Source organism: Plectropomus leopardus, chromosome 17 (assembly GCF_026936395.1).
Source record: "Plectropomus leopardus strain MGB_pleo_1.0 chromosome 17, ASM2693639v1, whole genome shotgun sequence".
NCBI lineage: Eukaryota > Metazoa > Chordata > Actinopteri > Perciformes > Serranidae > Plectropomus > Plectropomus leopardus.
In genome coordinates, this window is record NC_142192.1 from 6,046,525 (window position 1) to 6,059,901 (window position 13,377).

Below are 13,377 nucleotides of genomic sequence, written 5' to 3' on the forward strand. Positions count from 1 at the left end.
CTTAAGTCTCCTGTCAGTATGCTTTTAAGAGAGTGTGCTGGTGGGTTTCCAATGACAGGGTTTGGATCATTTTGTCAGCCTGCCACAGCTCTGAAGGGGTAAAATAGTGTTTTCAGGCTTATCTTTTTCAAGCCTGTGTGACAAACGACTGCTTTGTTCCACTCAAACAGTGGGGAGGCCTCTCACAGGCCTCTCGCAGCACGCTGGCAGGGGTTTTGAGTGTTAGCAAGCTGACACGTACAGAAATTTGACAAAAAGGACAAGATGACAACATTTCCATGAATATTTGAATAGACTTGTCTTTCAAGTAATATTCTGTAAAGTGAGGCAGTCAATATACTGTCTGTGTTTCAAATTCACTTTCACACGCTACCTGGTTTCTGACTCAGGAGATAGAGGAATGTTTTCCGTGGATCGACGTGATCTCTGAAGGTGAGCTGCAGCAAGGAGCCCGATTTCTTCAGCTTCTGCATTAACCACAGACCTGAGCAAAACACACAAAAAAAACACAATCAGGACTCCTGCTCTTTCATAGAAGTATGGGTGATACTTTTAGATAAAAAAGATGCTGCTGAGAGCACAAACCATTGAAATGCAGTGCTGTGCAGCATTGTAAATACAGCACATCTGCAGTGTGCAGTTTGGTGGCCTCACCTGTGCTGACCAATGTGCTGTTGTTGTACAGGGTTCCCAAGTGTGGGCCCGACAGCGAGAGGAAAGTGTGCAGTTTGGGCAAATAGCATCGGAAGCGAGGCCTCGTCAGCACAGAGCGGATGATGATGTTCCCCAGAGAGTGGCCAATGAAGCTGTTGGCCAGAGACAAACTACTTTCAGAGAGATAAAGTTGCAACTTGAGTGGGTGGCTAGAAAACAGCGCCTCCAACAGCGCTGACCTATGACACGGCTCAATATCTTATTATAGCCTCCTCTGCATAGAGCTCCAGCTGGGGCTATTTTAAGATTTTTAGCTGGCAATTACAGAAAACCCATTAAGTTTTTAAATGTTTAACCCCCTGAAACCTGAAATTGAGAAAGACAAAGCAACAAAAGAAGAAATGACCCAAATATTGTACAAGAAAATTACCTGACAAATAGTAAAAAATAAATAAAAATTAAATAATAAACAAACAGAAGTTACATAGTAAAACTACTTACACAAAAATTATAATAACTTTGTACAAGGTTCCCATACATTTTCATTAACAAAATTTCAAACTTTTCATGACTTCTCAAGGACCTATATTTTTTTTCTGCCCATGCTTGCCCAGCATATTTCAAACAAGTCAGGATTTCAACAATTCTTTCAGCTAGAGGGCATACATAATGAGAGAGACAGAATAAGGGGAGAAAATGAAGAGACAAAAATCATCATACATCGATGCATATTGAAGCTACATGTTTTCAGCCCCATAAAGTGCATTTGCTGTTCTGTTAGATTACATGAAGGGTTATCCATGAAAGATTACTGTAACAAATCCATTACTTTTCCAAAACTTTAAGTGATTTTTTTTTTTACTAATTCCATGTCTTTTCCAGGCCTGAAACATGTGAATGTGATGTTCCATGACTTTTCCAGGCTTTGTCATGACCTTGCGAATCCTGTTTGCTAATATAATATAATATACATAATTTTAAATAAAGTTTTACCCTAGCTTTTTTCTTTTTCCCATTTTCCCTTCCTTTCTCAGAACACATTTTTTGAATTTTTTAAATTCTTGCAGTTTGTGACGCATTTATTACCATATTGCTCATTGCCTTTTTCCCATGTTTTTGAAAGAAATCGCAAGAATTTGCTCAGGGCTCAAAGATTTAAATATTGTGAAAGGCGTCTGAAAACAGCACAAGGAAAGTGATGTCGCTCACTCCAAATTTCAAAGGGTTAAACATCCTAAAAGGCAAATGACAACTTAATGATGCTAACATAGAGGACATAGCATACAAATTAATAGTCATCCCAGCAGTGGGAAATATTAGATTCATGAAGCTATATGTCTGTCACTTAGTTTAATTACTGCACTGTTACAGCTTTACCCAAAATCCCTCATCGCCATGTCTGCTCCTTCTCATCTGTCTCCTACCAAACTAAATATAGAAGTAATGTGAAAAGAACCAGATGCTGTTGTGGCAGTCCATTGCTTTTGTCTTTGATAGTTGTTCTCTGGAGAATATGCCACAACAAGGAAAGTTAACAAACTTGGGTTGAAACTCTTGCAAAAAAAATAAATAAATAAATAATAAACTGGCACATCGAGGGCAATTAAGCAGGAAGATGAATAGCTTAATTTGACGGGAACTAGGCAACATAGTACCACATAAAAGAGTACAGTCAATCAAGTGAGATTCAGAAACTTATTGGCACTGAATGATAAGAGCTTTTCATCCATTTTGTGCTGATATCCATTTTGGGTTGGTACAGTCAATACATTATCATGAAACAGTGATTCTAATGAGTGTAGGCACTCGTGCTGAGTCCAAGTATCAATACGTAGTCTCTGCTGCCATCTACTGTCCAAAGAGAATGCTGCTTGAGTTGATGATTGCCAATGATATAACTTAACCCTTTGTAATCTGAGCAAATTGACTTGATTTCTTTGAAAAACATGGGAAGGCAATAAGCAGCTTGTAAAGAAATGACACCAAAATTTCCAAGAAATAAGTAAATAGTACAAGTTACCTGAAAATTGTCACAAAAAAGGGAAAGGAAACAAAAAATGCATAAAAAAACAAATAAACTACCTCAAAAAAAGTTATTAAATAATAACAAGACTATAATATTTATTAATATAAAATAAGTAATTTAATTATATTTTTTCTTCATTTTTTTCTCTAGCTTTTTTAAAAATAATTTCCTAAATCAACATTTTCTTTATTTTTATTTTTATTTTGCAATTTGTACGCAATTTCTTGACAAGTTGTTAAGTGTCTTTTTTCTCATGTTTTCAAGAATTTAAACCAATTTGCTCAGGGGTAAAAGGTTTAACTACTGTGATAGATGTCTGAAAGCAGCACAAAAAAACTGATGTTGATCCATGTTTCAAAGGGTTAAATGATCAATCAAAAGCTGAATTGTCAGTAATGTGTTGTTAAATTTGAGCAACTGACCTTATCCTGCCGATGGTGAGGTTGTACAGCTGGATATGCTGTATGATCTCATCCAGCAGCCTGTCTGTCATGGTGTCAAAATCTGCAAACGTGTCAGTCTGCAGAGAAAAGTACTGTTATTAGCGCTCTGCAAAATGCCTTAAAGCACTTTTTGGAGAAAAAAAGAATGACTGTACGCGTTATCAATTTGCTTTATTCCAACTGTACCTGGTTCCTTTCAGACATGAGGAAGTCGAGCCTGGATCCTGGAAGGCCTAACTCAATGAAAGTCTTCACCAGCCTAAGGTCTGCGCTGTTTCCTGGAAGCAAAGAAGAAAATTATACACACACTTTCTGGCCCATTTATCTTTTAAGAGACGGCTAGAATTAGTATTCACAGAATACATAGTGCAAAGTGATATTTTAAGGTTGTAGGACATACTCTCAGAGACTGTATTACATTAACTTTGCTAATAGGACACTAAAGTCTAAAAATGTACAGCATGCTGGGAAGGTGTCAGCTTAAGAGCTATTAGTTTCTTGAAGACATTTTTTCATCGGAGTGGCCAGATGAGCAAGCAATAGGCTTGAAAACTATGTCAATATGGAGATTTCAGGAATCATTTCCTTTGGTTTCATATTTTATCATTATTATTACAAATTATCTGTTGTGCAAATTAATTAATTAAATATTTTGAGTCTCACAACAATCCTGTCTCTATGTGTTTTTAATATTTTTCCTGTGTTTCCCTGAGCATTCATTTATTTGTGGCACCCCACCTCGATGACAACATCTGCTGCAACACATTGATTTTGTATTTTTGAAGCTGTACCATATATACCGTTTGGGTATTCAATTCACCACACTCTCAGAGCGCAGAGTGTACTCTGGGCACAGAGGGAGCAGCACAATGCCAGGTGTGGTGAAAGTGAAACTTAACTTTATTGAGCTGGGTCTAAAAGCTGATCAGTTCTGACCAGAATGACAAATTTCCACCCTGTACTAAAACTCGCCAAACTGCAGCTGAGGAAAATATGACCAGTTCACAAACCCGCAAAAACGTCCACATTTAGAAAGGCAATGTGATATGATGATAAAGGGACACACACAAGCAACACAAAAAAAAGAAAACAAAAGAAAAAAACAAAAAAGTTGAGGACCCCCATGTTAGGCAATTAATTATTCTTCATATAGGCTGGTTGTTCTTTTCCCTTAATAATACAGCTTTGATTTGAAGGAACACTTTCATATAAAAGAATATAATTAATGGTAACAAGCCTTTCTCAAGTTTGGGGGAAATTTGCGGGTACACATAGAACCCATTTTTATTAAGATATCTTGACAGTTCAAGGTACTCCTTTGAAAATCATCATGCCAGTTGTTTCCTAAATTTGGCTTAACTTCAAGCAATGCCTACATGTTTTTCAACAATGGATCCCTTGGGTTGTCTAACTTCATAGGATACTAGCACTTTCACACTTTCTTAAAAAAAAAAAGTATGCCACAGCATCTCAAAACGGTGAACCAGAACCGTAAACTCTATGCAGACTCACCATCGAGCCCGTGGACACACACCACAAGGTGTATGCCGTCCTCAAACTCCTCGTCGTCCTCCTCAGGGGGGAAATAGGGCAGATCCGATGCCAGGAGAGGAAGGTCGCTGTACAAGCTGGCCTGAAAGCTCAACTCTTTGAGCAGCTCCTCTTTGGCTTTGTAGAAGCTGGAGAAAAGGGAAATGACATTTGGAAAAACACAAACAGATTATATTCTGTTTGTTAGCAATAAATTGAAAAAGACCTTTTCCCGTAATGTACAAAGACAAGCAAATAATGTACAATCTTAGTTACACACATAAAATGCTGATCTGAGAAGAAAAGTTTGTATAACACTAAGAATGCATCTCTTAGAGGTGAATCACACCTACAGTTTTCTCCCTTTGGTCCAAAACATCATGGGAAACCTGCCTTGCATTTTTTGCATTTGATTAATTTCAGTTCACATTGCCTTCTTCCGAACAAACAGAGGCTTATAAACAAAAGTCCCGCAGACTTTCGAGTAGCTCCTCGAAAGTTTTATTGCCCTGTCATCCCGCAATGTTACAGATTTCAGCTATGAAGGAGTCAAAACAAATCCGATTCCAGCTCCTGTACTTTGAGCTAATCGTGATGGATTTGTCTGCACTCTTTGATGTGATTTAACACTCTCAGGAGGCATTTAACCTCGTCTTGACTTCCTTGCTTCGTATTTGCCCTCACTTCATTTTGTTATGCTAGGCTTTCCAAGCATGAGTAACTGCCAGCTACTGCACCAGATGTCAACAGCCGTCTCCACATAGCCATAAAACCTTGTCTCTTGGCCTTGTTTCCTTGGTGTGGATTATAATCTCACTCCAACAAAGTTTTCCTTGGAAGAGGGCCTGCATTTTCTGAAACATTACTTACTGACACCCCAGTCAGATGGGCATTATTCTCAGCTGCCTGAACAAACATTTGATAACTACTTTTATTATTTGAACATGCTCGATTGCAGCCTTGATGTCCAACTGAAAGTACAAAATCCACCCCCTTTTGCTGTGAAAAATGAGTCAAAACAGGTGTTTTTTCTATTTTAGTGTTCATTTTAGCCTCTAAGCCTTTCGGAGGATGGGCCAATGTTTGATTGAAAGCTTCTCGAATTACACTACTGACAAAATACGGATGTCACTTGTTTAATTTGACAGGATTGCTGCTTTGCTACCAAATTGATCCCACAGGGGTAGAAAAAGGGGCCTGAACATGATAACTGTAGGAGCGGCAGCAAAGTGTTTGAATCCTTGATGTCAGGTTTTGACTATAGACCTTCTTTGATTACAATGTGGTCAGTTTATGGCGTTGTCCACATTTCTATTGGTTGAACCGGATGTATGTATGTTGTATGACTCCTTAAGATTTTTCATTTTGGCGAGTATATCCTTGTAGCTTGTGAACTAAATTAAATTAAGTAAGATGTGTAACATTGGGTTACTGTAATATATTTCAATTCAAAGTGCTGGTATACAGACATGCACCTCTTTTTCTGGCTCGTTACAGTATGCCTAGCTGTCCACCAAAAAACACTGGAATATAACCCATAGGGGACTATACCCACCTCCTCCTTGGTAAGCTATCCATCTACCTTGCCACTACACCACTGCAGACACAAGGTGCCATGGCAACATTCACTATCAAGCTAAGTTGTATATAAAGTTTCACTAGTAACTGTTATTTTTTAAGTTAGTAACTAAATTTGTCTATACTGGCCAATGCTGACATTTAAAGATAAATTTAAGCGCTCCAGTTGCCTGCTAATCAATCTTCTACCAACAGCACGTTCCTCCAACAGCAGATACCTAAATGATAACTTTCTTTAGCAAGCAATGGAGCAACAAAAGACATGTGTCCATGCTTGTAAAATAAGTTGGAGACATTAACCAGCCAGCTAATGTGGTTAGACAAAAATGCAATGACATTCATCCTGTTTATGCACAGGCAACATATTTAAATTTTGGTTAAGAGACCATGGAGTTTGATCCACAAAGCAGTCTTGTATGGTAAGCTGAAAATATGTAACAACATTGTTGATTAAAACACATCGTCTTTTACTAACACACAGCATAGCTCAAATATTGACTCACTTTAGCATTCGTTCATTGGTCTCATCGTCCATGTTTAGGGGATTAAGTGAAGATGAGGAGATGATGCCAAAGGAACCCAGGGGCTGATGGGTGATAGGTGAGGTAGCCTGGCGAGCAGACATTCCACTGATGGACGGAGAGTCTCTCAGAACAGAAGAAAATGGCAGACAGGTCGGGGCACAGGACACTGACATGTTCACCACCTCCACCATCTTCTTATTCACAAAGGCCAGCCCTGAGTTGGGGATCTTAGAGGGCTTAGTCTGGCAGTCTAAAGGCTCTTTCTCGTTGGCTGATAAATCATCGAGGTCAACAGGTGATGCGATATTATTGGCTATCAGCCCTGTGAGGTCACTCGGCCTCTGTGCAATAGTGCTGCTGGGGAGGTCATTGGTGTGAAGCCTCAAAGGCTCCAGAGGTGTTCGTGAGGGATCCAAACACTCCTGGCCTTCAACACCAAGCAGTTCAGGCTGATGGAAACTTTGGCAATCATCTCCAGTGTTAATTCTCTCCTGAGCTGCCGCACTTTTATGCACACATGGTTTGTTTCCGCAGCTGCAGGGCACTGCTTCCGTTTCAACGAGATGCACATCCTCCACTGAGGCGCTCACTCCACTGATGTGTGTTTGATGGTTCATATTCTCCCCCTGGCTGCCAATAACAGTGCTTTCCTTCACATGAGGGCTCTCAAAAGACTCTTGTAAAAGCAACACTTCAGACACATCACTTAACACTGACTTGGTTCTGTATGTCTCTGACAGGTACTGTGAAGGATGTGACTTTTCAAAGCTAATATTCTCCTTGACTATATGGCCAAAATTTGTCGTTGAACTTGAATCTAATAGCGATGATTCAGACTGCGCCGAATCCGTGTTGCTGTTCAAAGAAGAGCAGTTGAGATTCACTGATTCCTGGTGTAGCACTATGCTTTTAGTATCTGTGTCCTGATTGAGCTGCATATGATCCTCCTCGGTGTCTTCAGGGCTGCTTATCTGCGGTGCAGAGACCGACTTTGTCAGTTTGCTGAGCTGCCTCTGCTGCTGGTCCTCCTCATAGGGCAGGGAGCTAATAGATGTGAGCGAGGCCTGGATACCTCCACTTGGGAGGCTACCGTTGCTCTCCATCTGCAGGCCCTCCAGAGAGCTTCGGTGGACTGGGTGGCGACACACTATCTGCTGAGGGATCTCCCGTTCGCTGGAGAAGTCTAAAGGAGGTCGACCTCGCAGCGCGGCCTCAAGGGGCCAGGCCACCGAGCTGGGCTCACTCTCAATACCTGAGTCAGAAATAACTGAGGATGAGCGCTTCATGATCTTGGAGCCGACCAGGCCTCCACGGTGGCTCATCTCTCTTCTGAGATCACCGGGGAAGGGAGGATGTGCATGAGCAATGGGTAAGCTGGTTAGAGGAAGGTCCTCGCTTTCATCATCCATGGAGTGATTTAATGGCATGGCAATATCAGACTCCTCATCATTGATTTCACTCTCTCGTGCATTGCTGTCATTAGCGGCATTGCAAATTAGAACGGTAGTTTCTGTAAAGCGATGAGCAGGAGACTCATCACTGATGTTATTAGAGTCAGTGAGGAGATTGTTGTTCAAGGAGTGAGCCAAGACTGCTTCTCCTCCCGATGGATCCACATCACAAGGCTTAGAGATTTGCCTCAGACCTGGATCACATCTCTCCTCATCCTGATCTGGTTTTTCCTCTGGTTCCTTCAAATTCTCTAACTTTGCTAAAGACGCTTCACTACCATCCTCAGTAGGATTAAGGTTCTGTGTACTTCTGATGTTGGTACTGGTCTTACTCTGCTCTGCCATGAGTGAGACATATGTGGGCAGGTCCATGCAGTCATCACTGTCTGAGGGATCCTGGGGTTTTGCTGGTGAAGTGGCTCCCTGGCCTCTTTCAAAAATCCCATTTGCATGAGGGATGGCGGGACCTGAGTTGATCTGCCCATCAGTGGTTGGCACACGTGATACCCACTCTGCAAAGACAAGGACATTGCAGTATATCTATTGGCTTGAAATGCAAAAAAAATGGTGATTACATTGCCTGGTTCTAGACCTTTAAATCCACCAACTCCACTGACTTTGAGTTGACAGAATCGTCTGGCAGATTCGTCTTCTTCTCAGTTAAAATAAAAATGATCCCATGAGTGCCAAGGGAGGACTTAATTAGCCAATTAGAGCTACAGTTGGGTTTGACGCCATAGTCAAACTTTTGTCAAGTATTAAACAGTGCGTCAGAACCAATGAGAGATAATAACAATAGCAACCGCTATAGACAAGATAGACACTGCTTTCAAGTCACTTCTAAATCCATGTCTTCTCAATATTCCCTGACATTGTAGTTTGTTTGACTAGTCTGCTTAACCCCTAAAGCCTTAACAAAACGAATATGTTAACATGGCCATGCATCAGTGAAAAATTAAAATTATTTAGTTAGATTCAGGTACAAATGTCAGCCTCTAGTGATAGGTAAGGTAAAATTAAATCTCCACCCCCAAATGAAAATTGGTCAGAGTGGATGAAATGTTTGACTGAAGATAGAAATGAAGTAGAACCAGTTGACAATTCTGTTCGATATCAGGCGTGTGAATAAGATAATTTTTTCCAGCCATCTTTTGTATTACCTGTCTGAGGAGACTCCACATATCTATCCTCAAAGATGATGGGCAGGCTGTTCCAGTCTCCATCGATGTCCAGGCACTCAACAGGTAAAGGAGGCATCTTGGTCAGGTAGTCTGAGCTCCGCACTTCTCCAGCTATCTGGCCATGTCTATTGATTCTGAAGGAGCAGAAGCATATCACATTTCTCTCCGTTCAAAGAATCAACTATTTCCCCAAGAAGACTGATACTTACAGTTCCTCTTGAAATGTCAGAGATATCTCTTTGGGGTGTTCCGTGAAGAAGTACGCCTCTGAGAACCTCCTGACCTGATGTCAGCAGAAAAAGACAAAGCAGTTTTTAACAGTCAGTCGCACTGAGTCAAGCATTCAAGGTCTGCACACAAAGACAGCTTCAAGTCCCTTCATCCGGTCTGTGACACAAGCTCGATCCAAAAGCTTTCTTCTTCCTTAGCTCCAATTAGAAACGCATCACCCTTGAAAGTCTGCCGCTGCGACGGGCAAATAACCAGGAACACTATTTCTGGTGTATTTTCACCCCACAATAATTACAGAATAAGTGTTAATTGAAATCCTAACTCCACTGGTGGGCAGAGGCATGACAGTATCCCTCCGAGGTAATCTAATACCAAAGCAAACATGTTCATTATTTTCAGACAACTGAGACGAAACAGTGCCACAAGAGAGCCTTGAGAGCTACTCCACTGTGAAGAGAATGTTCATATTAAACAGTCCAGTGATTAGATTGCATTGCATTGGAAATCATATTACTTTGCTCAGCTGGGTTTCAGCCTCTGAGGTCTAGAATGGCATCGTATCATTTGGCTAAATCACTTTGTAGTGCTCACAGGTCACAAATAAAACTCTGACTCTACAGAGTTTGGTCACCCACTCACAATATGTTACTTGTTTCTTGTTCAACATGGAGGTTCTTCCTCATCAATAAAACGTCAAGAATAATTTAGAGGGATATGTTGGCGGAAATAACACTAATTCTATTCATAGCTATGTTTAATAAGTGTGTAATCAACTAGGAATTGTTGTGTTTATATTAGAATGAGAACTTCTACAAAAATACAAAAATCTACATACAGGTTGGGTTCTCTTCCACAGAGTCCGGCGTGTTGTTTCTAGCCCAGAACAAACAACCAAATACTGGCTCTAGAATTCATGCTTTTGCCATTTTGCATTGGACGCCATTGTTCTCTTACACGCTTTGTGCAAGAGGAGTTTAATTTTGTTGCAATCCGAAGCTTCACCACTGGATGCCCCTAACTCCTCCACTTGAGTTAGAACAAAACATGAGCATATTTCAAAAGTTTGAATGTTCAAAGTGTGAAATTGATGATTGTGACAAAATTATTTTACACAGCAAAAAGTGACAAAACTGATCACTATACTGACCCACCCCAAAAGTAATATGAATGTCAAAATATGCATTTATCATAAAACTAAAGCCTAAAGACTTCAAATATAAATTTACCATAAACAGGAAATTCACACAAACACCTTTTTTGTAAGCCCATATATGATAGTATGTTGGCAAAGTTCAGGCATCAAAACAATAAAGGTAGTGCAATAAAGAAAAATGACTAATAAAAACCAGTAAAATGCGTATGTTATATGTAACAAAGTGTACAAAAGTAATACTGTTTTTTATCTATCAATTTTGGAGAAATATTTAAAAATATAAGATTTTAACCCCATTAAACCATATAGAATTTAAGATAGAAAAAGGTATGTCCTCTTAAAATGTTCAAACTCAATACTCTCTACACTATTAGAGACACTTAATAAATACAAATAAATACTTAATAATAACAAGAAATAATAGGAAATACACACACATACATACATGCATACATACATACTTACTACTTTTAAAGATTCTAAACACTTTTTTTTAAATTGTCTTCAAGTTGCTCCCACTTCCATGCATTCATTATTTGCTGCAATTTAAAAGATACAAACACCAATCCAACTTCCATGCCTTTTTTTGTCTTATATAGTGCAGTATATAGTGCATTTTTTTAGAAAGCAGTGCTGGACTTCTCCACTTTTTACAGTTAACAAACTATATATATATTAGTGCTGGGCATAGATTAATTTTTTTAATCTAGATTAATCTCACTGCAATCCTGTAGTTAATCTAGATTAATCTAGATTAAAATTATAGATTTGAATTTTGCCAAAGACATTCAAAATAATATCTATCTATCTAAATGATGAAAATGCATCACAAAATGCTTGAGAAAGCTGTTCTACTATAATATTTGGTAAAGAAAAATAATGTTCCATAAGATTTACTTTGATGTTTAACTGTTTTTTTATTTTGTTAAACACAGACATTTAGGAACACAGGTTCTGTCTCCATGTGGAAAAAGCTTTTTCCTGCTAACTGGAATGAACAGCAGAGGGCGCAGCCTCTGATAACATGACCCTAACTGAACTGTGGGCCTACATTAGAGGTCATGAAGAAGACCATTAACAGTCAGCAGCTTTGTGACAAGGCTTGAGCCTAATCACTCCAGTCACTCAGGCAGACCAGCTTCCGCCTTGTTCACGCCCCCTCCGCGTGAACAAGGCGGAAGGTAGGTATACATCCGCGCTTAAACAACAAAGTGAAATTGGTGCCTTGCTCACTGTATAGACCCAACTTAGTGAATAGTTTATCGCGCGATAATTTCCTTATCGGCGATAAGAATCCAGTTAACGCAGCACGTTAACGCCGTTAACGGCCCAGCACTAATATATATATATATATATATATATATATATATATATATATATATATTGTTTGCTAACTACAAAAGGTGAGAGGTCCAACACTGGCTTCTAAAAATAAGGCAGGGACATGTCCCCTGTGTCCTACCCCACCCCCCCCCCCCTATAATTCCACCCCTGCTCATATGTTTGCCCAGAGAGATCATTCCAGTGTGGTGCCAGAGAATTTTATGCAGTAACGCAACCCAACATGCCTTAAGGAACTACTTGCAAAGCTAATGTCAGCGGTTATAAAACCATTCATTGTTCTGTGTTATTTTTGTATTTGTGTGTGGGTGCTGAGGATATAAATGTCTACATTTAATCATATCTGTACCAGTCGTAAGCACTGCACTCTGGAATGAAGACTGTCAGGGCTGTGGCTCAGAGAGCACACAGTAAAGGCTGACATCTGAGCGTGGTTATAAGCACGCCTTTGATGGAGTGCCACTCTCACCCTGAGCGTGTGGTGCTCCTGGGCCAGATAGGAGAGGATGTGGGGGTTGAGCACAGCGGCCTCTAGGAAGCGGCTCCACAGGGCAGCCAGCTGGGAGCAGAGCTGGCTCACGTCCCTGCTGATCTGCTCTGCGACCCTTTCGTGGCCTTCCTGCAGCTGATAGGGAAACAGAAGGGTCAGAAAAAATAGATTCCTATATGTTACATCAAATGCATCAGTCTTCCTAGAATACATTCTTTTCTCGGATCCTTACCTTTCTTGCTAACATATTTATACCAACAGACAAGAGAGCGCCTGCATGGATTGCATTGTAGAGAAAACTCATCAATCGATAAACCCCTGCTGTTCTCTGTGTAAAAGGCTGTTAATAACAACTGAGCTATCATGCCAGTCTGCACATACACTTCACAAGATGTTAAAAAATCAAGAGTTAACAGAAAGGCATGTTTATTTAATGTCTCAATGATCTTTTATGAGTTATACATACAAATACATTTTAAATTGTATTCACCAAAGAAAATTTTGTAGTTGGCTTTGAACTAATGACACCTTAGAAACGTCTCAGAAAAAATCCATTGTCCTGGAGTGTAGTAAAATAAATAAGTAAATAAATAAATATGTAGTGATGATAATACTAATAAAAACAACAACAACAACAACAACAACAACAACAACAACAACAACAACCATAATAATAATAATATAAATTATTATTTTGTCTTAATTTAATTTAATTTATTTGTGTATTGCTGGCTTACGTTGTTTAGCATGCCAAAAAAAATATACTTCTTTTCCG

The 13,377-nt window shown here is 39.6% G+C and overlaps 1 protein-coding gene across 1 annotated transcript in view; it reads right to left on the reverse strand.

The window, feature by feature from the left end:
• The window catches only part of fam135b (family with sequence similarity 135 member B), a 64,460-nt gene that overhangs the window by 4,728 nt on the left and 46,355 nt on the right, over nt 1-13,377 (reverse strand). The window contains exons 10-18 of the mRNA XM_042507153.2: nt 12,582-12,737; nt 9,597-9,670; nt 9,367-9,521; nt 6,735-8,718; nt 4,636-4,802; nt 3,310-3,401; nt 3,103-3,200; nt 655-806; nt 374-484 (exon numbers count right to left, since the gene is read on the reverse strand). Coding sequence (XP_042363087.2) covers nt 374-484; nt 655-806; nt 3,103-3,200; nt 3,310-3,401; nt 4,636-4,802; nt 6,735-8,718; nt 9,367-9,521; nt 9,597-9,670; nt 12,582-12,737 — 2,989 coding nt within the window. The remainder of the gene's footprint in view (nt 1-373; nt 485-654; nt 807-3,102; nt 3,201-3,309; nt 3,402-4,635; nt 4,803-6,734; nt 8,719-9,366; nt 9,522-9,596; nt 9,671-12,581; nt 12,738-13,377) is intronic.